The sequence below is a fragment of the Microtus oregoni genome, unplaced genomic scaffold (genome assembly GCF_018167655.1).
Source record: "Microtus oregoni isolate MIOR12 unplaced genomic scaffold, Mior012 000007F_ref0000211, whole genome shotgun sequence".
NCBI lineage: Eukaryota > Metazoa > Chordata > Mammalia > Rodentia > Cricetidae > Microtus > Microtus oregoni.
Genome location: NW_024543066.1, coordinates 57925910 through 57953642, shown reverse-complemented (window position 1 = coordinate 57953642; position 27733 = coordinate 57925910). Strand labels below are relative to the sequence as shown.

Sequence of the window (27733 nt, the reverse complement as noted above, 5' to 3'; positions counted from 1 at the left end):
AAAAGTGGGTTTCCCTGTATAGCCTAGTTTTCCTGGAACTGGCTTTGTAGACCCAGCTGTCCTTAAAATTACAGAGAGCCACCTGCCTCTGCCTTCTGAGTGCTGGGGTTAAAGCTGTACCACCACCCAAGGCTGGAAGCTTTGTTTGTTTGTTTTGTTTTGAATGGGGGTAGAAAGATGACCACGTGGCTCTGCTTCACCTGGTAATTGCTATCTAGTCCGAGCTGACCTCAAACTCAACATGATCCTGTTTCAGCTTTTGGAGTGCTGCTGGGATTACAGTTTGAACTGCTTCATATGGATTTAGAAACTCAGATTCAGGACTGATGTGATTGTTTTAAAACGGTAATTGGAGTTGGCACACACATTGGATGGAGAAGACAATGATAACTAGCATATGATTGCTTCCTTCAGGCTAGACCAGCCTGCCCGTGCTTCCTCTGGGAAGTTGGTAGAAGGTAGAAGAAGTAGCAGATGAAGAAGGAGTTTAACAGTATCCGGAGAATGGATAATCTGTCTCAATTGCAGTCCTCAGTCAAGGGGATAATTACATACGAAAAATAGCTGCTTTTGCATCTTCAGTTTTTGTTTGTTTTCATGACAGATGGTTTTACAAAGACTGGTTATTCTCCTCAACTTTCAGTTATTGTCCAAAGTCCTTTCATAACTGTACTTTTTAGTAGTTATGTTTGTAGAAAACTTCTGAGAGTAAGAATGCAAGATAAGGATCTTTTCACCAAATTGAGCAGACATCCTCGGAAGCAAGGGTGTAGCGCATGGAACTAGACTTCAAAACCTGCTACTCATTTATCTGCTTGTTATATGTTCTCTGAGGAGTTTCTTCAGTGGCAGAATGGAACAGGTTGTGGGATAAACTCTAGAGAATATTGTTCTCTGCAGGGATCTTCTACTAGCACCTTGTCTTGTAGATAACTGGTCACAGAATATAGGTGCTGCAAAATGCCTTTTAGACTGTCCAGACCAGTTTCTTCCCTTTTTTTTTTTATTTTCTCTTTACACGTTTGAGGTTAAGTGGAGCATGTGAAAGCTTTGTGACTAGCGCAGCCTTGCTTTCTCAAACAGAAGCAAGCCCGGGAAAGCCAGCTGCTTCAGTAGAGAAAAAGGTCGTAGCTCCCTGCCATCCTATGCAGGCTAGTTCTGCCTGCTGGAGCACTGGTAGGGAGGGCCATTCAGCAACTGTATGACTAAAGTTCTGACTTTGCCATATTCTGGTTTGTTTGGTAGGAAGCAATGCAGAATCAGGTGAGCGTCAACCCCGAGAGAGCCAACCCAGTGAGCAACCCTGTGACTGTGGCTGCTCCATTCATCTTCACCTCTGGAGAGGTCGTTAACCTCGCTAGCTTTGTCTCTTCAGCCAACACCAAAGCATCCGCAGGTAATGCTCGGATAATGAGACATCTATTTTAAGCATAAAAATGAGCAGAATCCCATTTTCCTATGGATAGTCTGTCTAATTACCACTATTATAAAAATTCCCTAAATGATGCTGGGATTAAAGATCTGCTAAAGCCATGGACTAAATCTCCAGTACCACAAAAAAGGAAAGGAAAAACATTTCTCAAATGGTTGTTTTTCAGTGTAGACATTGAACTTGGGGCCTCACACTCTGGATCTGTGTTCACAGCCCATTCTTTTTCTTCTTCTGTTTGTTGTTTGTTTGGTTTATTTTATTGTCAAACAGACAAACAGGGGGCTGGAGAGAAGAGTCAGCAGTTAAGAGGGTTTACTCCTTTGGCAAAGACCTGGGTTCTCTTCTCAGCACCCACATCAGAAGGCTCATAACTGCCTGTTGTAACTTCAGTTCCAGGGGATCCAATTCCCTCTGGCCTTTGGGATACCTGCACACATGTGATGCACATAAACTCATTCAGGTACATACATATATGCAGAAGTAATTTTTTAAAACCTAGCACATTAAAAGTTTTTGATTGCTAGTGACTTGATAGCCCTGTATGTTCCAGCCTCCATGGAAAGAAGCAGATGGCGACCACTGCTGCACCGTAGAGTGCTGCGTAGCAAGCACACAGCCCTGGGTTCCGTATCCAGTATGACACCAACACAATTTATCTAAAACTTGCTTAATCATTGGCTTATTTGGGGAGGGTTTGTGAGTTCTTACATTAGCCTTGCTGTGACAGTCTAAAAGATAGGAAAAACAGGGACCCAACAGAATATTCAGGACTAACAGGCAGCTGAGTCTGCAGTCCCAGCACTTGAAAGGCTAAGGCAAGAGGATATGGATGACACAGTAAGATCCTGGCTCTTCCTCCCACCCTCACCCCGTACACACGCACATACACGCACACACAAAGGAGGCCAGCATAGCCTAATCAGGGAACCCCAGGTTCATGATTTCAAGAGAGACCATGTTTCAGGAGAACAAAATGGCCACTTCCTGGGGAACAGCATCTGAGGCCGACCCCTGCCCTCTGCATGAACATACATACACTCCATACAAAAAAAGTATACCAACAGGCTGAAGCCTGCACTCTAGGGACTGCCCATCCCACTGCCCTCTTGCAGTATGTTCAGCAAATTATTCTGCCTCAAAAAATGTAATTATACGTAAAGAAATATGCATGTGTGTGCATCTGTCCATATGTCAATTTTTAAGGCAGTCTTACTTAGCTTGGGCTAGCCTGGGACTTTCGATCTTCCACCCTCTACCTCCTTAGTGTGTCCCTCCCTGCTGGGACTAGAAACCAGGACTTCAGCAGCCAGGCACCTTTAATCCCAGCACTCGGGAAGCAGAGGCAGGTAGATCTCTGTGAGTTCCAGGACAGCCAGGGATACACAAAGAAACCCTGGCTCAGGGGGGGAAATAGGTATTGAAATACACAGGCATGTTCCTGCTCCCTTCTCATGTTTATCTCGTGTGCTTAAGCTTGGCTGGAAATACAGTGCTGGCATTTCCAGTATAGTCGGGCAGATGCGCTGCAGAATGCCCTTCTAATAATGAAAACAGTAAGTTTTCAGGGACTGGCAAGATGTCCCAGCAGGTAAGAGCTTCTACCAGGAACTCACATGGTAGATAGAAAACCAATTTTCACTTGTGTCTTTATGACCTCAATCTGTGCACCGTACATACAAAGTTAAAAAAAAATTCAAGTTACTTAGCCAGTGTTGGTAGCGTGTAAAAAAAAGCTTTATGAATTTATATAGCTGGGGCAGGTAATTGGAGGTAGGGCTCCGCATGCAGTCTCCTAAAAACTCCAGAAGCAGCTGTCGACTACACTTTCTTTTTCTTTTTCTGTTTTTTGTTTGTTTGTTGTGGGTTTTTTTGTTTGTTTGTTTTTTGTTTTTCAAGACAGGGTTTCTCTGTAGCTTTGGAGCCTGTCTTGTAGCTACCTCTTGTAGACCAGGCTAGCCTCGAACTCACAGATATCCACCTGTCTCTGCCTCCTGAGTGCTGGGATTAAAGGTGTGTGCCACTACTGCCCAGCTTTTTTTTTTTTTTAAAGACTATTTATTATGTATACAGCATTCTGTCTGCATGTATGCCTACACACCAGAAGAGGCACCAAATCCCATTATTGATTGTTGTGAGCCACCATGTGGTTGCTGGGAATTGAACTCACGACCTCTGGAAGAGCAGCCACCTTTAACCCCAGCCCTCAGGAGACAGAGTCTGGCAGGTCTCTTGAGTTTGAGGCCAGCCTGGTCTACAGAGTGAGTTCTAGTCCTTGGAGCTGTTCAAGAAAGTGAGTGGTGTCAGGAGAAACGTATGTTGGATTGGGGTGAATCACTTAAGTTCTCCAGGTCACTAGTTGCTCATCCGGCCTGGTTGTCTTAGATTTCCACTGTAACATTCAGACTTGGTGCTTTCTCTGGGTGCGGATCAAAAAGTGTTCAGTGTTTCTGAATTAGGGGCTCATGGGTCTCAACTCCGGCTCCCCTTGCCTCTACCTCCCAAGGACTAGGAATACAGCTGCTTGCTACCATGCCCAGTTTATCCTTCATTTCTGTGAGGTGCCAACAGGTCGTTTTCATTGACTTTCCTGTGGATGGGATGGCCACGCTCCACGGAGGCCAAGTTCCTGGTGACTTTCAGTCTGTGACTCCTGTTAAGAAGGAGAAGCTTCCCCTGGCCTGTGGGTTATTGACCAGCCAATGCCAACGGCACCCACACAGATAGACTCTCAGGAATGGACCTGGCGCACAGTGGGGAGTCTATAGTGTTAGCTCTTGTTTATGTGTCAGATGGGAAAGGCCACTTCCATGCGGCTCATCTGTTAACTTTTACCCATTGATTGCTTACTATAATGTTTTACTAGTTCACTGTTAAATGTCACCATATTCTTAAATTATCTATACTAATTTACAGGGTTTTTTTTTTTTCAAGTTTCATATATTTACTTAGACTTTAAAAATGATGCCTAAAAATGGGATTCTAAGATCTTGGGGAAACACAGCATGTCATACACTACAGGAGAAATTCAAGTGCTCAGTAACCTGTTAAAACTGGTGATACTGGCCCAGACAAAAAGTGTAACACACACACTCACACTCACACAGGCTAGGATGTAATTCAGGTTGAATGTTTGCCTAGCTTTCACAAGTCACAAGGTCCAGGGGTTTTTTGTTTATTTGTTTGTTTTGCTGAGACAGGGTTTCTTGCATGAAGCTGCCTGGAATTCCCTCTGTAGACCATGCTGACCTTGAACTCATAGAGACCCACCCACCTCTGCCTCCAGAGTGCTGGGTTTAAGTGTGTACCACCACCACCTAGTTCAAGATCCTGGCGTGTTAGCTCACACTTGAAATCCCAGCACTTGTGAGGTAGATGCAGGAGGATCAAGAGTTCAAGATCATCCCCAACTCCACTGTGAATTTAAGGCCAACCTGGACTACGTGAGACCCTGTCCCCTATCCCACTACCCCTAAAAAGTATATATACTACTTGGGTTTCTTTGACATGGGGTCTCACATAGCTCAGGTTGGCCTCAGACTCTATATGCAGCTTGGAACTTGAGATCCTCCTGCCTTTGTCTCCCAAATAGGATTTATCATGCCCCGTCACACCTGGAAAGTTTAAGTGCATTCGAACTAGCCTTTCAAAATGTATTTATTCGTAGCACCAATCTCTTTTTGTTATTTGAGACTTGGATCTTTGTTTTTGTTTTTTGTTTTTCTGTTTTTTGAGAAGGAATCTCACTACATAGCCCAGGCTGGCCTGGAAGTCAAGGCATTTCTCCTGCCTCAGGATCCTCAGTGCTGTGATTGCAGTGTACGCTGCCAACTGCACCGAGGACCTCTTTATTGAACACTGCTAACATCTAGGTGAGGACATTTTTAGAAAATACTTTTCTAAGCCGGGCGATGGTGGCACACGCCTTTAATCCCAGCACTCGGGAGGCAGAGGCAGGAGGATCTCTGTGAGTTCGAGGCCAGCCTGGTCTACAGAGCTAGTTCCAGGACAGGCTCCAAAGCCACAGAGAAACCCTGTCTCGAAAAACCAAAAAAAAAAAAAAAAAAAAAAAGAAAATACTGTTCTAGCAGCATCCCTGTGTTCTTCTCTCCTGACTGGTTACTCATTAAAGCTTTTCTGGAAGATTATTGGTGCTCAGTCCTGTCGTCCTGGACTTAGAAGGCTGAGACTGGCTGAGTTGTCTGGGTATAGAAGACCCTACCTCTGCCGGGCGATGGTGGCGCACGCCTTTAATCCCAGCACTCGGGAGGCAGAGGCAGGCGGATCTCTGTGAGTTCGAGGCCAGCCTGGTCTACAGAGCTAGTTCCAGGACAGGCTCCAAAGCCACAGAGAAACCCTGTCTCGAAAAAAACAAAAACAAACAAAAAAACAAACAGAAGACCCTACCTCAAAAAAAAAAATCAACCAAAAAATTTATTTTCCAAAAAGAAGATGAAACTTGTAATATATATATATGACATTTTGAATTCACTTTTGTTATCCCTAGCTAATTTAGAGGAAATCGAAGAAGGAAATTCACTTGACTCATCAATCCAGCAAGTGGTGGGGAGTGGCGGCCAGAGGGTCATCACCATAGTGACTGATGGAGGGCCTCTGGGTAATATCCAGACCTCACTCCCTACTGGAGGCATTGGCCAGCCCTTTATTGTAACAATGCAAGATGGACAGCAAGGTAAGTTATATCTAGTAGACATTTGCTTATTTAAAGATATTTTATTTATTTATTTTTGTTTTTTGAGACAGAGTTTCTCTGTGTAGCTCTGTCTGTCTTGGAACTCATACTGTAGACCAGGCTGGCCTAAAACTCACAGAGATCTGCCTGGGATTAAAGGTGTGAGCCACCACCTTGAGCTGCTCTCAAAGTCTTAATCTGTACCTCAGCCTGGCCTCAAACTCACCATGTAACCTGGGGGACCCTAAACTCAGAGCAGTCTCCCCACCTTAGTTTCCTGGGCACTGGAATTATAGGTGTGTGCCACTACCCTCTACTTTATTTATTTATTTAGAAACGGCATCTCTCATAGCACAGCTGGCCTCAAACTCACGTAATAGCCAAAGATGACCTTGAATTCCTGTTGCTCTTGCTTCAACTTCCCAAATACTAGGATTATTGGCATGAGCCATCATTCCAGACTCAAAGTTTTGACTTCTCTTCCTGTCTCTCTCTTTTTTTCCTTTCTCTTTCTTTCTTTCTTTTCTCTCTCTCTCCTCTCTCTCTCTCTCTGTGAAAGAGAGAGAGAGATGTCTTGCTTGCTGTGTATCTTTGGCTAACCTGGGACTCACTATGTAGACTAGGGTGGCACAGACAAAGCTGCCCTTCTGCCTTAGCCTCTTGAGTACTGACATCACAGGCCTGCACCACCATATTTGGCTGAAGGTCTTTGTCTTAAGAACCTGAGGCCTTCGTGGTTTCTGAGCTGCGGTTCTTTCCTTCCTTGGCGCTACTTCTTTCCTGATTTCTTTTTTTGTGACTTTAAGTTACCTTTTGACTTCAAACTCTGTGTTTTGTTGTTTGGGTTTTGTTTTTTGAGACAGGGCTACAGAGAGCTCTGCTGTTGACCAGGCTGAGCTTGAATTCAGAACTATGCCTACCTCCTGAGCACGGGGACTAAGGACTAAGCTAAAGAGTCTAAGCTCTATAAAGAGATATCACAACAATGTACGGGGGTGAGGGGATGGATATAACCTGTGTTAGAACACTTCTCTTACATACAAGAAGCCATGCCAAAAATAATAATATGAAGTTCACTTTTTTCTAGTAAGGCAAAAAAGCCTTCTCTGTGTGCTGTGTGCTCATTGTCTCCTATGGGTGTGCTTGGCTTGTAGTTCTAACTGTGCCTGCTGGTCAGGTTGCAGAGGAGACAATAATTGAAGAGGAAGAAGAGGAAGAAGAGAAGTTGCCATTGGCAAAGAGACCAAGGATGACAGAGATAACTAACAGTATTGAGGAAAGCAAGGTAATGAGATTCTTCTCATAAGAGAGAGAAGGAGTGGAAGCCCTAGTGATTGGAGGTGAAGCCCTCTTCATCTTTCTGTCTGCTGTCTGAATACTCTGTTGTCAGGAATTCTTACTGTAGTGACACTGTTTGCTCTACAGGAAGGCAGCGAAAGAGAGCTACTGCAGCAGCAGCTCCAGGAGGCCAATCGGAGAGCCCAGGAGTACAGGCACCAGCTTCTCAAGAAAGAGCAGGAGGCAGAACAGTACCGGCTCAAGCTGGAGGCCATGGCGCGACAGCAGCCCAATGGAGTTGAGTTCACCGTGGTTGAGGAGGTAGCTGAAGTGGATGCTGTCGTAGTGACAGAAGGGGAAATAGAAGAAAGAGCAGCAGAAGTGATGAAGTCAGGAAGGACCACAGAGCCTCACACTAGTGTTTCCATAGAAACCATTTCATCTTAACACGCAAAGGCCACAACTTGCACTCATTCATCTTATTTTTAAGAAGAAAATACAGAGGGCAAGCACTGTGTACAAATTAAGACTGTCTTTAAGAAGGGAACAGTAGCAGGGCTCAGTGCCTGGGCCAGGAAAGCTGTTTGTGCAGCTAGAGACTCAGAGCCACGTTAGGGGCATTTAAAGGACCAAAGGACCAGGACCAAATCTCTCAGCTCACGTCATTGCTTTAAACAGAGTACTGAGCATTGCGGGTTGATTTTTTTTTTTTATAAAAAATAATTAACTTTATATCAAAAGATTTTAAGATAATACTTGTAATACATATACACCAAGAGCCTTTAATAATTATTCCTGAGATCTCCAAGTGATCTGAAGTTTGCCTTACTTAGGTTTATGAACTGCTAAGGTTGTAGGAAGACTCTTCGCAAGGATGAAGAAAAGATACCGTACATTCCTTGCTTTTCCTTTTTTTTTTTTTTTTTTGGTGGAGAAGTTCAAGATAGGGTTTCTCTCTGTAGCCCTGGCTGTCCTGGAACTAACTCTGTAGACCAGGCTGGCCTCAAACACACAGATCTGCCTGCCTCTGCTTCCCGAGTGCTGGGATTAAAGGCGTGCGCCACCACCACCCGGCTAAAGCTACCATACATTTCTGAGAAGCAAGCACACGGGCTGCTCCTAGTTAATCCATGGGCTAGGAACAGTAGTACATACCTGTAATGCCAACGCTCAGGAAACCGAGACAGCCAGTGAGTGTGAGGTCAACAGGAGCTAGAGAGACTCCTTCGGTGAAAGAGGGCCAGATGCCCTTTTCTGGCCTCTGGGAACACCCTGGCATATACATACAAATAAAAATTAAAAAGTTAAGTAAGTTAGTTGACCGCCAAGGTTTGCCCTTCAGGATCATGAGACTACCACGAGATTGAAGCCAACTTGAGCTCCATAGTGAATTACAGTGCAGCCGGGCTACAATGTGGGGCCTTATGCAAGAAAAGAAAATCAAATCGTGTGGTGGTGCACACCTCTTCCAGCACTCAGGTGATAGAGACAGGTGCATCGCTCTGAATTTGAGACCTGCCTAGTCTACAAAGAGAGTTAATGGAATGGCCAGCACTACATACAGAGACCCTGTCTCAAAGAAAAAGAAAAGAAAAGAAAGCAGAGAAAGCTGACTTGTGATTGCCAATAAATTGTATGTTCATAGCTTAGACGTCATTTAAAAAAAAAAAAACAAAATTAAACTAGGCATAGTGTCGCGTGCTTGTAATCCCAGCACTTGTGAGGCTAAGACAGGAGGATCACTGCAAGTTCAAGGTCAGCTTTGACTATTGTAAGATTTTTCTTTAAAAAAGAAACAAAATGACTAGACTTGATGACCCTCATCCCTGTACTCGGGAAGCAGAGGCAGGCAGATCTTTGGGGTTCTAACTAGCCTGGTCCACATAGTGAGTTCCTGGCCAGCCTGGGCTACATAGACCCTAACTAACAATAGCAAAAAATCTGAGGACATTGCTCAGTGGGACAGCATGTTGCCTAGCTTGCAAGGAAGTCCCTGGGTTCCTCCTTTGGTGCTGTATGTACACAACAAAAACGAGGGGCAGGAAAGCAAAGAGAAAAACAATTAACATCAAACTTTTAATGCCAGAAAGAAATTTTACTTACGTTATGGGGAGTGTGTGTGTAAAGCCTGTGTCCCTCCTGAGACTGGGCGGTCTCAGAATGAGGCTTCTGAGCTATGAAGCTCTGGTCTTGAGATGGAAACTGTATGAACGTTATAAGACTACAATCAGGAGGGTCGTCAGAACATTGCTTCTAAACATCTGTTTATATAAATCAAGTTTGAACCTCTAAATTGTATAAAGTTGGGTTGAATGTTGTGTGTCACGTAGGACATTGGTGCTTTCCTGCAGCGCTTATCATCCTGTGACGAAGGCCAGCGCTGTGCAGGCCTGTTTCTGTTGACTGCTGCTTTTGCTAATGTGGGCCAATAGAGCGCTGTGCCTTAAGGTGTGTAGGACAGGTGACAAAGGGGGCAGGGGTCACTGCCACAGAGCAGAGAGCCATACATCCAAGCCCTTGCTGTCTTCCCCTCTCTCTTACTCTGCTCAGACACTTTTGCATAGATTTTCAGTGCTGGGTTGTTGAGGTGGGATTGGGCAGGTCTCTGTTATTAACATGAAGTAGTTTTTGTTTGTATAGCTGGGCACTGCGCTCTTGCCTGTAATCTCAGCATTCAGGAGGCTACAGCAAGAAAGTTGACATGAGTTTGAGGCCAGCCTGAACTACAGTGTGAGAACCTGTCTCAAAAACAAGGCAGCTGAGCATTGTGGCTCATGCTGATAATGCCAGCTCAGAAGGCTGCTGCAGGAGGTTGCCTGCACTCTGAACGTAGTGAGCTCTCTAAGACAGCATGAGCCACAGAGACACCTGTCCATCCTCGTCTTCCCACCCCCTCCCCTTTCCCCAGACAGGGTTTTTCTATGTAAACCTGGCTGTCCTGGAACTTACTCTGTAGACCAGGCTGGCCTTGAACTCACAGAGATCTTACTGCCTCTGCCTCTCCAGTGCTGGGATCAGAGGTGTGCACCCTAGCTGCGACACCTGTCTTAAAGAGAAAAGAAAGGGCTGAGACTGTAGTTCAGGAAGAGCCCTTGCCTGTCATTTTATCAGATCCTAGTTCAATCCTTAGGACTGCAAAAAACAATATTTTTAAAAGTTTAAACAGGATGTGATAGTACATGTCTATAATCTCAGAACTGGTAGAGGGAGGCACGAGGTCAGAGGTTGAGGACCATCCTTGGTTATTTAACAAGTTTGAGGCCAGTTTACCCCCTCCCCCCCATCTCCCCTAAGAGGGAAAGGTACCTGATAACAGAGGGAAAGGCCATGTAGACTTTTTATTGGAAATTAGAAGAAGCCAGAAGGGCATGTGCCAAGTGTACACCTGAATGACTGTTGAGAATATAGTTTCCTAATTAGTGATCATGAAGAAAATGGGTATTTTAGCCTGGAAAAAGCTTGGCAGTTAACATGGTTCTGTTTACCTTGATTAGTATAATAATTTGTGCAGTGTTCCAGAGGTGTGGATTCATTTTTGGCTCAAACATAATTCTCTAACTCATATTGAACAAACAGAATGGACTGTTAGGTTTATAGGCAAAAATAGCTGTTTTCAAATGACTCTTGGCTGCTGGCACCCTGACTAGGTCTGCTCTGTGTGTCCGAGCATCAGAGACTGTTCTAGTGCCTCAAGAGTGTCTGGAAGCATAGTGGAGGGATCTGTGTGTGTCTGATACCTGGGAATGGGGTGCTAGCAGTAAGCTGCTGTGTGTGGCATCTCAGAGCCATGGCTAACTAGAGGGAGCAAGTTTCCACTTAGATGACTGTGTTTACATTCTTGGAGCGTATGTTGACTTTAATTCCCTCCCACCTTTTAAGGGGATGGAGAGTGTCTGCAGAGACTGTCCACGCCTAACCACCTCATTACCTTGCTAGTTACTGTGGGGATGGATCTGTCCATCTACTCCTCCCCTCTGAGCAGAGCTTCTACCTTAGGGGAGCCTGCTTCATTGTTCCAAGTTAATTTTGAACATGAGGTCTCCGTTGTTCATCTCAAAATGGAAGTAGGTTTTTCTTTTCAGTTATACAGTCATGAAAATGAAAGGGTGTTGTAGAAGACTCTTTCAGTTAGTTAAAAATGTAGGTATTGGATAGCCAAGCATGGGGCACATGTGAAATCCCAGCATTGAGAGGATGAAGCAAGAGGCTCAGGAGTTCGAGGCCACACTGGGCTACATGACGGCACTGTCTCAAAAACAAAGATAGGACTGGTTAAGAACACGACACACAAGTGTGAAGGCCCAAATTCAGATCCTAGCACCCTCTCTAGCAAGTCCTGGTCCCTGGAGCACCCATAACCCTAACCCATTAGCAGGCTGAGGACGAAGGGTTACTGGGGTTCAGATTCAGGGAGCAACCCTGTCTCAAAGGAGCACAACAGAGTAGTGGAAGAGGACACCCAAGGTCTCTTCTCCCTCCACACACAGGCACATACCCCACACTCACACACAAGGAACTGGGGAGGAGAAATGAAAATACACTAAGACTATCTCCTGACTTCATGTAGCCTTCTAGGTCAGCCTTTTGTAAGTTTGTTGCTTTTTAAAGACAGGGCCTCACTCTGTAGGTTGACTTCAGACTCAGGGCAATCCTCCTGCCTCAGCCTCTTGAGTGCTGGGACTATAAGTGTGAGCTCCACATCGGACTAGGTCAATTGAGAAGATCTACCGTGGATCTTCGGGGTGAAGAGGTCCAGCTGATTGTGAAGGCTGGGTATATGAGAATCAATAGCAGAGGAGCTGTCTGGGGCTGCAGCTCAGCAGAATGCCGGCCTAGGGACTCGGCTCCAGGGCAGCTGCTGCGTGAATGTCAGTGCTGTGCTAATTCAGGGATGTAACCCCACATTTGCATCTGGGTTGTAAGTGTTTCCCCCCAAAAAAAGAAAAAAAGAATGTTACAACTTCTGTTCTTCCTCCTTCAGGGAAATTGATAACAAATGTGTAAATGTGCCTTCCCTTCACATTCTGCTTCTGTGGGGGCTTGTCATTGTGATGCCAAAGCGGAGCCCTCGTGGCTGCTATAGGAGGAGGGGCCTCAGGGGGGTTGCTCCGAACTCTATGCCTTAAAAGATACTCTGTCAGATGTATATGTTCTTTTGTTTTTTTCCAGACAGAATCTCACTGTGTAGTTCTGACTGGCAAGAAACTTGCTATGTAGTCCAGGCTAGCCTCAAATCTAGAGATCCATCTGCCTCTGCCTCCTGAGTGCTGGGATTAAAGATGCCTGGCAACAGATAGTTTTTATATCCCTTTGCTGGGTGCATGTTAGTATAAATGTATGTAAATGCATAATCTTTCCCAGTTTTCTCTTTGCGGTTCAGCTCTAAATTATCTGGGATAACCTGGAAGCTTATTAAATATATAGATAGGGTTTTTAATCCCCTTAATCCACTGGGGAGCAGGGAATAGGAAAACAGTGAATAAGAGAAAATATGAGCGTTGAGGCCCAAGGAGCTGGTTCATGCTCACAAGGGAAGCCAGCGGGTAAGTGCAAAGACACCATGGTCAGTGCACAGCGACCAAAATGAGCTTCCCTCTGTGGCCGTTTGTCTTTTCCTCCTGTTGAAGCTGCCTTGACACTTAGAAAAACCCTCAGAGATGGGTGTGGTGAAGCACATATTTAGCCCCAGGACTCAGGAAGCGGAGGCAGGTGGATCTCTGTAAGTTCCAGGCCAGCTTGGGCTACACGGTTAGACCCTGTCTCAAAAGAAAAGCCTCCAGGCTTCTGGACAGGGAAGAGCCCGGATGAGGGGCTGTGGAACTGAGCTCTGAAGCTCTACTTCCCCAGCTCAGCACCTCACCTTGCGAGAAATAACTTACTCCGAGAAAGCTTGTGTGGCTGTCCCTACGTCAGCCACCTCCAGGTGGCCCATGGTGAACTCCTGTCAGAGTCTGACAATGAGCAGGGGTTCCTTTTTGTCCCAGTTCCTGGAGACCAGCTTTCTCTTCTCTCCTCATGCAGACAGACGTTTCTGTCAAGGCCACCAGTATGCACTTTAACTTCTTACCTCCTTTTTGTGTTTTGTTTTGCTTCGAGACAGGGTCTCTCTCACCCTAGCCAGGCTGACCTGGAACTCACTGTGCGACCTAGGCTAGCCTCAGATTCACAGCAGTCCGATGCCATGGCCTCTCACGCCCTGGCTTACAGATGTGTCACCGTGACAGACCGGCTCTAACCCTGTCGGAGTCACGCTCTGTTTCCTTTACTCACAGGAAGGATGTTAGATTTAATAGCCTTGGGCCTCTGGTGCTGTCCTTCTGAAGGCTTTAACCTCTGGGGCTGGGGGAGGAGGATCATCCTAAACTCTGCAGTAGTAAGTGATTTGTTACAGTCAGGAAGTTGTGACCCTCTTTGTCTTCCCTGACCCCCACCCACCACTTCTGTACCTTCCATCCCTCAGCTCTTGTGGTAGGAAGGCTTTGCCCGGCACTGGAACGTAATTAATTGGTCGGTCATCTCTAATCTTCCGGGCTCCCCTTTCTCTCTCCTCCTCCCCACCACGTTTTGCTCCGAGGTGATTTGTTTCTGAGAATTAACTAGGTTATACTTTCTATCTGTGTTCCCACTTGGTTTCTGGCATCTTGGATGTCAACTGTTACAGTAGCAGCTCAGCTCCCCGGCCTCAGCCTCGCCCAGTGTGTCCTTCTGCCAAGGCCATTGGGAGGCGGATGCCCAGGAGTCTTTACAGTGTCCTCTTGTTCTTCAAGTTGTCTGGCAGCTTTGTGTACAGAAAAATTGCAGGAAAACTTAAATAAAAGTTTCTTTTTTATTTAGGATAAAATACTTCCATTCTAATGAGCAAGCGTGTGTGTACATGTGTGTGAATGAGCATTTATGTACATATACCTATACAGATCTATATTATATATACAGTTTTGTACTATCATTTAAAATAAAGACATTTCTTAATAAAACATTAGTGTTGTTAAAGTCTTTGGCAAAGAATGTTTCTGCTCTCTCTGTTACAATGAACCAGCCAAACTAAACTTAAGGTGTGTGCCGCAGGCCCAGCACCCAAATCTCACCTCAGTGTCTTTATTTTCTTTTATTTTGAGACAGGGTTCCGTGTGTGTGTGTGTGTGTGTGTGTGTGTGTGTGTGTGTGTGTGTTTATGTTTGAGACAGGGTTTCTCTGTAGCTTTGGAGCCTGGAGCCTGTCCTGGAACTTGATCTGTAGACCAGGCTGGCCATGAACATGAGATCCACCTGCCTCTGCCTCGTGGGTGCTGGGATTACAGGTGTGCACCACCGCCCAGTTGCTCAGTTTCTTTCATGTGTAAGGAGTACCAGGCTGAAGGCGGCTGGGTAAGAAGGGCGGAGGATACGAAGGAGACTAAACATAAACAGTGTTGCTGCCTTCTCAGGACCATCAGTTGTGTCTTGCGAAAGATCATTCCAGCTGGACTTCCTGACAGCTTATGTCCCCTGCATAGAGGGACAGGGCCCAGGGTTCTCACCTGATGGCCCCAGCTCCTCACCACCTGTTGTAGCTGCATGTGGCCTTAACTGCGTGGCCGAGGGAGGACGTGCCAGACAAAGGCTTTCAGGTGCACCCTGCTGTGGGAAGAGCAAACCCTTTTAAGTAACCCCTCACTGATTCTCAGAGTGAACTTTGGGGGAGTCCTGCCTCAGTTTGTTGGTTTGTCGTCGGGACCTTAAGAAGAAGGGTAGACACCATTTATGTCTCCCTCTGGGAAGGAATTTTAGAAACACGCAGTGGAAACTCACATCTGTAATCCCAGCACTCCTACTGTGAGATAGGAATGGAGCCAGGAGAATCCCAGAAAGCTTGGGGGCCTCCTAATCTGGCCACTGCAAACAAAAAGCCCACAATTGAGCTGTGGTGCACATGCACCCTTACTCACATGCAAGCATATACATACAAAAGTTTTTAAATTTTTATGTCATTGGTGTTTACCTGTATATGTTGTATGAGGGTGTCGGATCCCCTGGAACTAAACTTACAGACAGCTGCGAGCTGTCATGTGGGTTCTGGGAATCATCTCTCTAGCCCCCATATATAGTGGTGTATTTCTTACAAAGGTTGACGTCCATAGTAAATAGAATGATAGCAAATTCAGGAGCTAGACAAATAATAATTGAATCTCTCCGGCTTTTGAAAATGCTAATTCTTTTTTTTTTGTTTTGTTTTTAATATTTATTTATTTATTATGTATACAATATTCTGTCTGTGTGTATGTCTGCAGCCAGAAGAGGACACCAGACCTCATTCCAATGGTTGTGAACCACCATGTGGTTGCCGGGAATTGAACTCAGGACCTTTGGAAGAGCAGGCAATGCTCTTAACCACTGAGCCATCTCTCCAGCCCGAAAATGCTAATTCTTAATGCAAAAGGATAATTAGGTCATTAAAGGCAAGGTCAACACCTTTGGAGGAATGGATTTGAGATATAATTAATATTGAATCTCATTACCATGATACTTGGATAGGAGAGGTGATTTCCAGAGGTTTGAAGAAAAACTGAAATGTCAAGTGTTTTAATTGTGGCAAACAATGTCATCTAGAAAGAGACTGTAGACAGGGTGTTCCAATGTTTTTTTCTAAGATTAATCCATTCAGAATGCCCCTCTTGTCTGGATTATGCAGAAGGTGAGGCAAAGGTAGGCATTGGACTAATGAATGTAGGTCCAGAAGAGATATCCAAGGTAACCCTTTGCCATTGGGAAACTCCTTGAGGGGCCTGCAAGAGGCCCCTATGCCAAATCCAGTTCAGTCATTTACTGCCATGGTAAAGGAAACTCCTTCCCAGAGCAATTAAAGAACCTAGTGCGTATTCTAAGAAACCATACTGCTCTGAATAATAGAACAGGTATAGAAGAAAAAAATCAGGAGAAACAATAAAACAAGTACACACATCTATAAATAAAGACCAAAATTAAAGATATGAATAAATGATGTCATTGAAGGTCTGGTAGACACAGGTGCAGATGTATCAATAATTTCATCAGAATCTTGGGATCCAAATTGGCCTCTTCAGGACATAAGTGTTCAGTTTTTAGGGACCAGAAATTTATCTCAGGCAAAGAAAAACACAAGATGGGTTGAATGTAGGGCCAGGACAGAGAGGAATATTAAAACCATATGTGACTAACATAGCAATGAATTTGTGGGGATGTGATTTGTTATAGCAATGGAATACTCAGATTAACACTCCCCCAATCTTAGAAACAAACCATAAATTATTTTTTTCTGGGGAAAATATTACAAGATATTATAAAGAACAGTCACCAACCATTCGGGTTGTATAGGCCACAACAGCTGCTGATCTTCCATAGGCACCAACAACCCTACCTTTAAAATGGTTGACAGACAAACCTGTATGCATTGCACAATGGCCTTTAACAACAGAAACTAAGGTTTTAGAACAGTGGGTACAGGAGCAACCAAATGCTCATCATATTGACAAATCAACCAGCCCTTGGAATTCTCCTGTATTTGTTGTTAAAATGAAATCTGGAAAATGGAGAATGGTGACAGATCTAAGAGCTGTTAATGAGGTGAGTCAGCCAATGGGCTCTCTACAGTCTGGAATTCCTTTGCCTTCTCTATTACCTAAAGGATGGCCTCTTATAGTTACTGACTTAAAAGATTGTTTCTTCACTACACTTTTACAAGAAAAAGACAGAAATTTTTGCCTTCACAGTGCCTATTTATAATAATTCTCAGCCTGCTAAGAAATACCAATGGAAGATTCTCCCACAGGGAATGATCAATAGCCCCACCCTGTGCCAGTATTTTGTACAGCAGCCATTGGGAATGATACGTAAGCAATTTCCTGAGTCTATAGTTTACCATTACGTGGATGACATTTTGTTATCTGATTCTAATGCAGATGCTTTAGAAAATGCTTGAAGAAGTAAAGAAAATTTTGCCTCACTGGGGATTACAAAGTGCTCCTGAAAAAATACAAAGAGAGATTCTATTAATTATTTAAGTTATAAAATAGGTTTATAAAAAATTAGATTCCAAAAGGTACAAATTAAGAGAGATTGATTGCAGACTTCCAAAGATTGCTAGGAGACAGTTCCCATATATGGCCCACTATTGGGATAAAATCTGATGAACTAATTAATTTAAGCAAAACTTTAAATGGTGACAGTGACTTAATCCAAGGAAATTATCAGCTGAAACTGAGAGAGAATTGACTTTGATTAAAGAGAAATTACAGAAGGCACAAGTGGATCGGATTGTGTGGATCCGAATCTTAACTGCATTCTGGTTATAGTACCCTTCAGACATTCTCCTACAGGAAATTTAATGCAGAGGGAAGATATTATCTTAGGATGAGTCTTTTTATCACTTAAACAGAGTAAAAAATTAAAACGTGTGTGGAAAAGGTCTCTGAGTTAATTCTAAAAGAGAAATTGTCATCAGTTAGTAAGAAATTACAGTATCTTTTAATAATGATGAAATTGACAAATTATGAGCAGAAAAGGAACCCTGGCAAAGAGCTTGTAGTAATTTTTGGGGGAGAGATTAACAACAACTATCCCAAAAGCAAGAGAATTCAACTAAAGAGAACTAGCTGGATCCTTCCTCGCATTGTACAGAAAACACCAATAACTGGATCCCCTACATTCTATACTGGTGCAAATAAATTAGGAAAGGCAGCTTACAAATAGGAAGCTTTAAGTAAAGTAGATCAAAGCCCTATGGTTTTGTCCAAAAGTCAGTATTACATGCTATTCTCATGGTACTAAAGGATTATTTATTTATTTTTGTTTTTTTGAGACAAGGTATCCTTTTGTAGCCTGGCCTGGAACTCACTTTGTCCACCAGGCTGGCCTCAAACTCACAGAGATTCACCTGCCTCTGCCTACCTAGTACTGGGATTGAAAGCATGCACCACCACCACCCGGCAGTACTAAGGGATTTTAAAGAATCTCTCAACATAGTTACCGGTTTTCATATGCAAAAAGAGTTGTTTTGCATATTGAAACTGCTGAATTTATACCAGGAAATACAGAATTGCCTTCATTATTTATTCAGTTACAAGATATAATCCGGTATAAGCATCATCCCATCCATATACACAACACACATACATTTCTACTCTTGTTCAACGTATACCTAAACAACTCATTTAATAATATAATATAAATTTCTAGTCCTTCAAAATTATTATTACTAACTGTTTAAGACAATAAGGAAATGCAGTTAGTAGTTAATCACTTATTAAAATTGAACTTGTGGTCAAATTAGGTATGTTTTCAAGGTCAAACAAATATATATTTTAGATAGACAGGCCCTCCTCAAACACTTCAGAGATCTACAGAATATAGCATTTTAGATGTTTTAATAACTTACGCTCTTTTTTCATGACAGTGAGACATGTCTGCTCCTGGCAGCCTCAATCCACTTCAGAGAAGATAATGGGCATCGAGGAAACTCCATGTGGAGTTTACTTTCTTTGTGGCAGAAGTAAGTCACTGGGCAAGAAAATGCCCTTGCCTGGACTGCTAAGAGTATGCTGTCCTAATTGGACAAGCAGGACACAAAAGAGAGTTTCTGGCAAATGTTGTCAAGACGGGGGAACAACCCTTCAGAATATCCTACTTTGAACTAAGAGAGCCATGCAACAAGTGACATTAACATCCCTGGGTACTGCAGAACTTTCTGCATGCTACACCCCAGACAGAGCTGTCCTTACCCTGTCAGGACTGCATGTTCCTCTCCTTTAGCAAGCAAGCCATGAAGCAGTCACCCCTGTGGGATAGTGATAGCCTGGTGCCTACCACTGGCTTCTGCTCATCTGCTTCCCTCAATAAACCCTATTTAGTCTTTAAAAAAAGAAAAAAAGAATATCCTGCTTCACAGAAAAGCATGTTGCATATTCTAGGCCTGCAAGCCAAAGATCGATACTCCAATGTTGCAGAGGAACTTTGGGTGACCATCCAGGCAGCCAGCTGTTTCTGTCACTTCTCACACTTTTTTTTGAAGTCGCCTGCTTGCACTTCCTGCTTACTCAGAAGACTAGATAGTTATAACTTTCCTTGTTTGCCAGATGCAGAAAACAAGTTATGATAAAAAATAAATTAGGGGGCTGGAGAGATGGCTCAGCAGTTAAGAGCACTGACTGCTCTTCCAGAGGTCTTGAGTTCAATTCCCAGCAACCATGTGGTGGCTCATAACCATCTGTAATGAGATCTGGTGCCCTCTTCTGGCCTATAGGCAGGATATGGCATAAATAAATAAATAAATCTTAAGTAAATAAATAAATTAGGCACAAGACTTTGGATTCACCCAAATATATAGATATGGAGTATTTTCTCTGAATTTGTCAGATGCAAATGAACTAGACATTGTTGATGTATTTATTGCCTGTATATATTGTATATAGTTACTGTACTTATTGTATATAGTTCTTCTTATATTAGTTATACCCTCCTTATTTTACTTTAGACAAATATAGTGGTGTATTATTTGTGTTTTAATAAATAAAGTTTGCCTGAAGATCAGAGGGCAAAGCAGCCACACTGGTCAGCCATACAGAGCAGGGAGTGGTAGCACTCATCTTTAATCCCAGCAGTCACACTAGTTAGCCATAGAGGCCGCTTGGTGGTGGTGCATGCCTTTAATCCCAGCACTAGAGAAGAATCTAAGACCTGAGGAGAGAGCTCTCAGTTAGTCTTTAGTCTGAGGATTTGTGGAGACAGGATCTCGCCCATTTCAGTCGGAGGTAGAAGTAAGAGCCAGTGGCTGGCAGCTTTGCTTTTCTGATCTTCAGCTTGAACCCCAATGTCTGTCTCTGGGTTTTTATTATTCATGCTACACCCATACAATAGGTTTTTAAAACTAAATGTAAAAAACTTGTTAGAGGATATACACTTGCATAGCGTGTGTGAGGCCCTGGGCTCAATCCCAGTACTGGGGTGGTAGTTGATGACACCAAAGCCACAAGAAGAAATTACCTGCGTTCAACACTGGCTTCTCAGCTAAGCATGGTAGCTTATGCCTACAACTCCTCAGAAGGCTCAGGCAGGAGGGAGGGGGCTGAACTGGGAGTGGGGCTGAAGCCTAATGCTGCATCTGTAGGCAAGTTCTTCAACTCAGTGATTAGAAGACCAAACAGCTCCCACGAAGTAGGCTTCGTGTTGGTAAATTGCTCTTTGGAAAATGTGCATGTCCAGCAAATACCACACATTAACCGTGAGGTTACTGAAGTATCATAAATATAGTCATCACTGGGCTGAAGGGAAAAGCAGGAACTTGAAGGGTCTTGAGAAACAAAGAGTTAAAATCCTGGTGATCACAAGGACTGGAAGGCTCAAACGAGAGCCACCTGGAGATTCCTGAGCCTACAAACATCTTAGGTAGCATCTAATAGATACCAGAAAAGGTTAAGATACGTAGGTGGCTCCTCAGCAAAAGTATAGGGGCTAGTCAGGTTCTACAACCAGCCCTAAGGATTAGGAAAAGTGAAGGAAGTTACTAGAAGCCAGGGGTGGTGGCAAATGCTTAAAACTCAGCACTCAGGAGCCAGGGGCAGGTGGATTGCTGTGAGGTCAGTCTAGTCTATACAGCAAGTTTCAGGCCAGCCATGACTACACAGAAGAACACTGCCTGTTCTTCCAGAGGACCCAAATTTGGTTCCCAGCACCCAGTTTGGGTAGCTGACAACCACCTGTAACTCCAGCGCAGGGTGTCAGTCTCTGCTGGCACTCACACACAGGCACATACGTGCACACAGATACACATGCATAAAAACAAATCTATTAAAAAGATAACTTTTTAAAAGATTTATTTATGTTATGTATATTAGTGCTCTATCTGCATGTACACCTTTATGACAGAAGAGGGCATCAGATAGTTGTGAGCCATCATGTGGTTGCTGGGAATTGAACTCAGGACCTCTGAAATAGCCAGTGCTCTGAACCACTGAGCCACCTCTCCAGCCCCCCAAAAAGGTAATTTTTAAAAATGTTTTATCTTGATTTTTTTTATGTCAGTGGGTAAGCTCTGCCTTGCGTGTATGTGTGTGTTCCACATGCATGTGCACGCAGTACCCATGAAGACCAGAAAGGGCATCAGATCCCCTGGGAACAGAGTTGTAGACAGTTGCGAACTGCTGTGTGGGTGCTGGGAATCCATCGCTGGTCCTCTGGAAGAGCAGGCTTAACTCCTAACTACTGAGCCATTTTGCCAGCCCCTTAAATAATTCCCCGCCCCCCCTCAGGTCAGGGTTTCTCTGTGTAACAGCCCTGGCTGTCCTGGAACTTGATCAGAAGACCAGACTGGCCTTGAACTCACTGAGATCTTCCTGCCTCTGTCCGCCAAGTTCTGGGGATAAAGGTGTGTACCACCACCACTGGTGAGACTTTTTAAAGTTACTATAGTAAAGAAAGGGATGTGGGGAGAATGCTCACCATGTTGTGGTAGTTGGTGCTGTCAACTTGACAGAACCTAGAATCACTAAGACACAAAGCTCTGGGGCTGGAGAGATGGCTCAGTGGTTAAGAGCATTGCCTGCTCCTCCTGAGTTCAATTCCTGGCAACCACATGGTGGCTCACAACCATCTGTAATGAGGTCTGCTGCCCTCTTCTGGCCCTGCAGACACACACACAGAATATTGTATACATAATAAATAAAAAAGAATTAAAAAAAAAAAGACACAAGGCTCTGGGCATGTCTGTGAGGAATTTTCTGGACTGGGTTATTTGAGGTAGAAAGACCCACGCTAAATGTGGGTGGCATCATTCCATGGGCTGTGGTCCCAGACTGAATAAAAAGCTTGGTGGCAAGCGCCTTTACTAGCTGAGCCAGCGAGCTGGACAACCTTAGGCATCTAAATTCATCGCTGTTTGCATTTAAGAAACTAGAGGTGGGGCTGAGCGATGGCTCAGCGGTTAGGAGCACATTTCCTGCTCTTGCAGGGGATCCCTGGTTTGATTCCCAGCACTTACATGGAGACTCATAATTCCAGTTCCAGGGTTCCAGGGTATGACACCTTCTTCTGTTCTGTGTAGGTACACACATGTACACAGATACATGCAAGCAAAATACTCACCGCATAAAATAAAAATAAATCTTTAAAAATGTTTTAAAACCCAAAACGGACCAGAGAGATGGCTCAGTGGCGGAGAGTTGGCTGCTCTTCCAGAGGACCCAAGTTCGCTTCCCAGCATCCACATGGCAGCTAACAACCATCTGTAACTCCATTTCCAGAGGATTTGGTGCTGTTTTCTGGCCTCCATGGGCACTAGGCACACATATGGTGCACAGACATACACACGCACAAAGCATCAATAAACATAAAATTAAATAAAAAAAATTTAAAGTCAGAAACAACAAAAAAGACTCAAATAACTTATTGGTGTTTTAGCTTCTCAGGCTCGCTCTTTTGAGGTCACCCCGGCCTCAGTTAATTCCTTGCTCCCAAGTCACTGCTCCTCCTAAGGTAAGCTCTACCTCCGGCTTCCATTCCCAGTCTCCTTCTCTGACAGGGTCTCACTGTGTATTCCTGGCTTATTCCCTGGTCCATGCAATCCTGCTGCCACCACCTCCTGAGGAGCTGGAGTGCGTGCCTGTGCCAGCAAACCTAGCTTTGTGAATATAGCCCCTCCCTCCCTCCCTCCCTCCCTTCCTTCCTTCCTCCCTCTCTTCCCTCCCCCTGCTCCCTCCCTCCGTTCCTTCCTTTGTTTTCTTTTCAGTTTTGAGACAGGGTCTCATGTTTCCTAGGCTAGCCTCAAACTCAATGCCCAGCATTATCTTGAACTTCTGATCCCGGACTCTACCCACATTCCGCCTAGTGCTGGGATTACAACCACTGCATCCATTAACACAGTGCTCAGAGTCAAATGGAGAGCTTTAGGCTGTAGGCAGGCACTCTGCCACCTGAGCTATGCTCAGCCTGTACAACCTTGGACTGAGGGACGCACAGTTCTAAAGGGTCACCTGCTGAGTCACGCCTGTGTGTTCCAAAGCTTGGGGTGGCAGCTCGAAGAAGCAACAAACGAGTAAGAGATAGTTCAGGCCCTTGTGACTTTGCCCCCAAAGAACCCAAGATGCTGAACAGCTTTTGAAGCTCTCTTGATTGTGGAACCTTTTGAGTCTCAGGTCCCCAAAGCCTTAGACACCTGATGGCCTCAGCCTGCTGGGGCCCTGGTTTCCCCATAATCTCCCAGGATGCCTCTGAGAAATTAGCTCAGAGATCCCCAAGGATGAGGCTGCTGTCATATTCTGCTCTTCCTCATAAGAAAGGAGGCGAAGCCTGTGACTTGTACAGCCTACCTCCCAGTGGTAGAGACACTCCCATCATAGCTGCGCCTAGGAAGGGGAGACAGGAGGGGCAGGGATTCAACGCCAGCCTGGGATCCACGAGACTCTGAAAAGAACGAAAACAAAAATCCACCGACAGATTCCAGAATTGAACTTAAAGGAGGACATGTCTGTCTGTACTTTCTTTTTCAGCACTAACGTCCGCAAATTATCCCTTAATTTATTACCACTATTATAATCTGCCAGCAGGAAGTTTTCATGAGTAATAATGAATTGCATTTTTGGTGGTGGCCTATGTTATTTTGGGCAAATCACCATGTCCTACAGAACACTTAATTGTGGGGCTTTGGGAGGGAGGTGAGGGAGACTGTGTTGTCCAGACTTGCCTTGATTCCCGATGTTCCTGACTCAGACTCCAAGGGCCGTGAGGTACCATCAGACCACCACACACCTAGCTAACCTGCTCACTCTAAGCCTATGTATTTACATGCTTTACAAACCCATTATCATATGTTCTTTCCATTCCTGAAAGAAAGAAATTGAGGACTGGAGAGGTTGCTCAGCGGTTAGGAGCACTGGCACTCTTCCAGAGGGGCCTGGGTTCAACTGCTGGCGCCCACAGGGTGGCTCACTGTAACTCCAGCTCCAGGAAATTCAAATCCACTTCTGCTCTCCCTAGGCACCAGGTGCTCATGGGGTACACAGACATACATTACATGCAGACAAAACCTCAAAGGAAATAACATTTAGCCAGGTGGTGGTGGTGCACACCTTTAATCCCAGCACTCCAGAGGCAGAGGCAGGTGGATCTCCGTGACCTACAGAGTGAGATCCAGACTCCCATGGCTGCACAGAGAAATGTATGTGTGGGCAGGAGGGTTTGTAGAGATTAAACCGCAAAGGTTTCATAGAAGGGCCAAGGACTGCTCTCACTGCAACATAGTTCCTTCGCTTGCTCTTGGTTCCCAGTGGAAGAAGTAAGCATTCTCTTAAAAACACTGCCAAATGATACACTCAGGATTCTCTTAAAAATACTGCTGCCGGGCAGCGGTGGCGCACGCCTTTAATCCCAGCACTCAGGAGGCAGAGGCAGGAGGATCTCTGTGAGTTCGAGGCCAGCCTGGTCTACAAGAGCTAGCTCCAGGACAGGAACCAAAAAGCTACGGAGAAACCCTATCTCGAAAATCAAAAAAAAAAAAAAATACTGCTAAATAGCCGGGCAGTGGTGGCGCACGCCTTTAATCCCAGCACCCGGGAGGCAGAGGCAGGCGGGTCTCTGGGAGTTCGAGGCCAGCCTGGTCTACAAGAACTAGTTCCGGGACAGGCACCAAGCTACAAAGAAACCCTATCTCGAAAAAAAAAAAAAAAAAAAAGAAGTACTGCTAAATGATACACCCAGGACAGACCTGTCCATTGCTGCTGCCTACAGAGAAGCCCTAGATTAAAGCTGGGCTGTGGCTCTGTGATGGAGCATTTGTCTGTTGTGGAATATTACTTTAAGATGTGTTGCATCCATTTATGCTGTGGAACCTTTAATGATGCAAAGATGTGTTGCATTCTTGTATGTGGCATTTGTTTAACTCTGTGTAGCCTGTGTTACTTTGCCTGTCTAAAACACCTGATTGGTCTAATATGGTTGCCACAGCAAGGCAGGAGACAGGATAGGCGGGGCTGGCAGGTGGAGAGAATAAATGGGAAAAATCTGAGTGAATGGAGGAGTGAGAGAACAAGGAGAGGAGGACGCTACACGTCCAGTCAGAGGAAGAGGGGAGTAAGATATACAGAAGTAAGGAAAAGAAAAAGCCCAGAGGCAAATGGTAGATGGGAACCTGGCTAGAAATAAGTCAAGCCAAGGCCAGGTATTTTTAAGTAACAATAAGCCTCTGTGTGTGTATTTATTTGGGAGCTGGGTGGTGGGCCCTTCAAAAGAGTAAAAACCCCCAACAACATTTGTCTCCATGTGCAAGGCCCTGGGTTTGATTTTCTATTTTATGTGTAGTTGCATGTGCGCGCGCGCGCGTGCGCACACACACACACACACACACACATATATTCCACACCTATGCATTCAAACCAACCACAAATCAAAAATATTTGGGGAAAAATTGTATGTGTACTGAACATGTCCAGATTTTTTGTCATTGTTTCCTAAACAATATGGCACAATTATTCACAAGGAGACTTGCAACTGCAATCCCAGCACTTGCTAGGCTAAGGCAGGGGATCAGTTCAAGGGCATCTACTACATACTAGAGTGCAACCAAGTCTCAGAAGAAACACGCAAAAGTGATGTCATTTAACTTAGGCATTGTTAAATAACCTACAGATTATTTAAAGCATACCAGAGACTGGGCATGCGTCATGTGCATGTACCGTGTCCTTTCATTTGAGGGACTTGCATATCCTGATTTTTTTTCTTAAGATGTGGTAAATGTCCTAGAATCACTCAGTCCCGTATAGACACTGGGGAACGACTGTACTTCCATCTTAGCTTTTATTTATTTTTGGTGTTGAGGTCTCACTGTGGTGCCCTGGCTAGCCTGGAACTTGCCTATATAAACCAGGCTAGCCTAACTCACGGAGCTCCACCCCCCTGCCTCTCCAGTACCGAGTAGTCCATTTTAGTTCTTCACATTTTTTCCCTTTGGGGTTGGTTTTGGACTTCTCAGCTGAGGCAAGTCTTAAACCTGCTATTTGAGCCTACATTGCAGCCCTTTCTCCCTTCTTCCCGTCTTTTCCTTGCTTCTTTCCTCTCTGATACCATCTTCCGTCACAGCAAACTGCAGACCATTTCACAGCAAACCTGCCTCAGCTTCCCGGGTGCAGGGTCTGCAGGCATGCTCCAGCACTCTGCTGTGTGCAGTGCTTGGATTGTAACTGAGGGTTCTGTATCAGTGCATGTTCGCCATGCTGCCAACAGAGCTACATCCCAAGCCTCTCTCTCTTTTCAGGAGAGAGATGGGGTGGAAGCCAATGGCGCACACGTGGAGGTCTGAAGGGAACTTTTGAGACTTGGTTCTCTTCCCACCTTAGGCTTCTGGCAGCTAGACTTGCCAGGCAAGCACTTACCCACTGAACCGCCTTGCTCTCCCTCTCTTCATCTTTGGAGAGAGCCTAGAATTCATGATCTTCATGCACCATTTACAGATGTCCTCTATGCTAGCTCTAACGTTTTGAAGAGATTAATGCAACCAGGTGACTGAAAAACATATCCTCTTCTTCCACGTACCCCAGCACTGTTTAGGGTACTAGCAACAGCCCGGTGTATTCTAAGTAAGGTTCCCTAAGAGAAAAAAAAAAAGCCAAGCTAAGGGATGTTGAACTCTGGAGGACCCTTGGTCAGTAGACATAAGCTTTGCTGAGCCGTGTTAAGAGACGTTCTGCGCGTCAAAAACCTTGAGGGGAAGAAAATAATCTCTTAGTCGAATTTATAATACAAAGGGAATGTAGTGTCTAGTGAAAACAGGCCATAAAATCTGGTATACACAGCCTAGCTAGTGAGACGGGAGGAACCACCATTTCAAGAGTTCTCTTTCACGAAGCATTTACACAGTATAGTACTTGAGCCTCTTGACTCTCTTATTCCAGATGAGGAAGCAGGCTTAAGGCAGTGTTAGGATCTCAAGGGTAAAGGTGAAGAGGTAAACAAACACCCAGAACTCTTGGCCAAATAGTTCTCAAGAAGCAGAAAGCAACCAGAGACCTGGCGGCTGATTCAGCGCAGGGCTCCGGCGGACCTCTAGGAGGCGCCATCGGGAAGTGGCCTGGAGCCGCAGCAGGGTGGACACTGCCGCCACGCGCCTGCCAAGTTCCAGATCTGCAAATCCTCCAGCTCAGCCAGCACCCGCGAGAGGCCTTACTGCTCTTTGCGCCAGGGTGGTGGGTGGGACAAGCGTTCCGGGCCATCCTTCCTTTTGGTACTCAGGGTACTGTGCGGGTATCTGCAGCCAATGCAACGGAGCCTCGAGACGGGCACACGCTAGTCGCTCCAGCTCTGGGCTAGTCTGCAGCTGAGGCTGCCCCACAGGGAAAC

The 27733-nt window shown here is 44.9% G+C and overlaps 1 protein-coding gene across 3 annotated transcripts in view; it reads left to right on the top strand.

Moving 5' to 3' along the window:
* Positions 1–18866, top strand: part of LOC121450676 (GA-binding protein subunit beta-2) — a 39582-nt gene extending 20716 nt beyond the window's left edge. For 2 of the 3 annotated variants that reach the window (XM_041655890.1, XM_041655889.1), the window contains exons 5-8: positions 1246–1396; positions 5937–6122; positions 7277–7407; positions 7548–14465. In XM_041655890.1, the coding sequence (XP_041511824.1) occupies positions 1246–1396; positions 5937–6122; positions 7277–7407; positions 7548–7847 (768 nt within the window). In that variant the 3' untranslated portion in view covers positions 7848–14465. Of the gene's footprint in view, positions 1–1245; positions 1397–5936; positions 6123–7276; positions 7408–7547; positions 14466–18806 lie in introns of those variants that run through there. The other variant, XM_041655891.1, reaches the window with a different exon arrangement.
* Positions 18867–27733: the final 8867 nt, after the last annotated feature.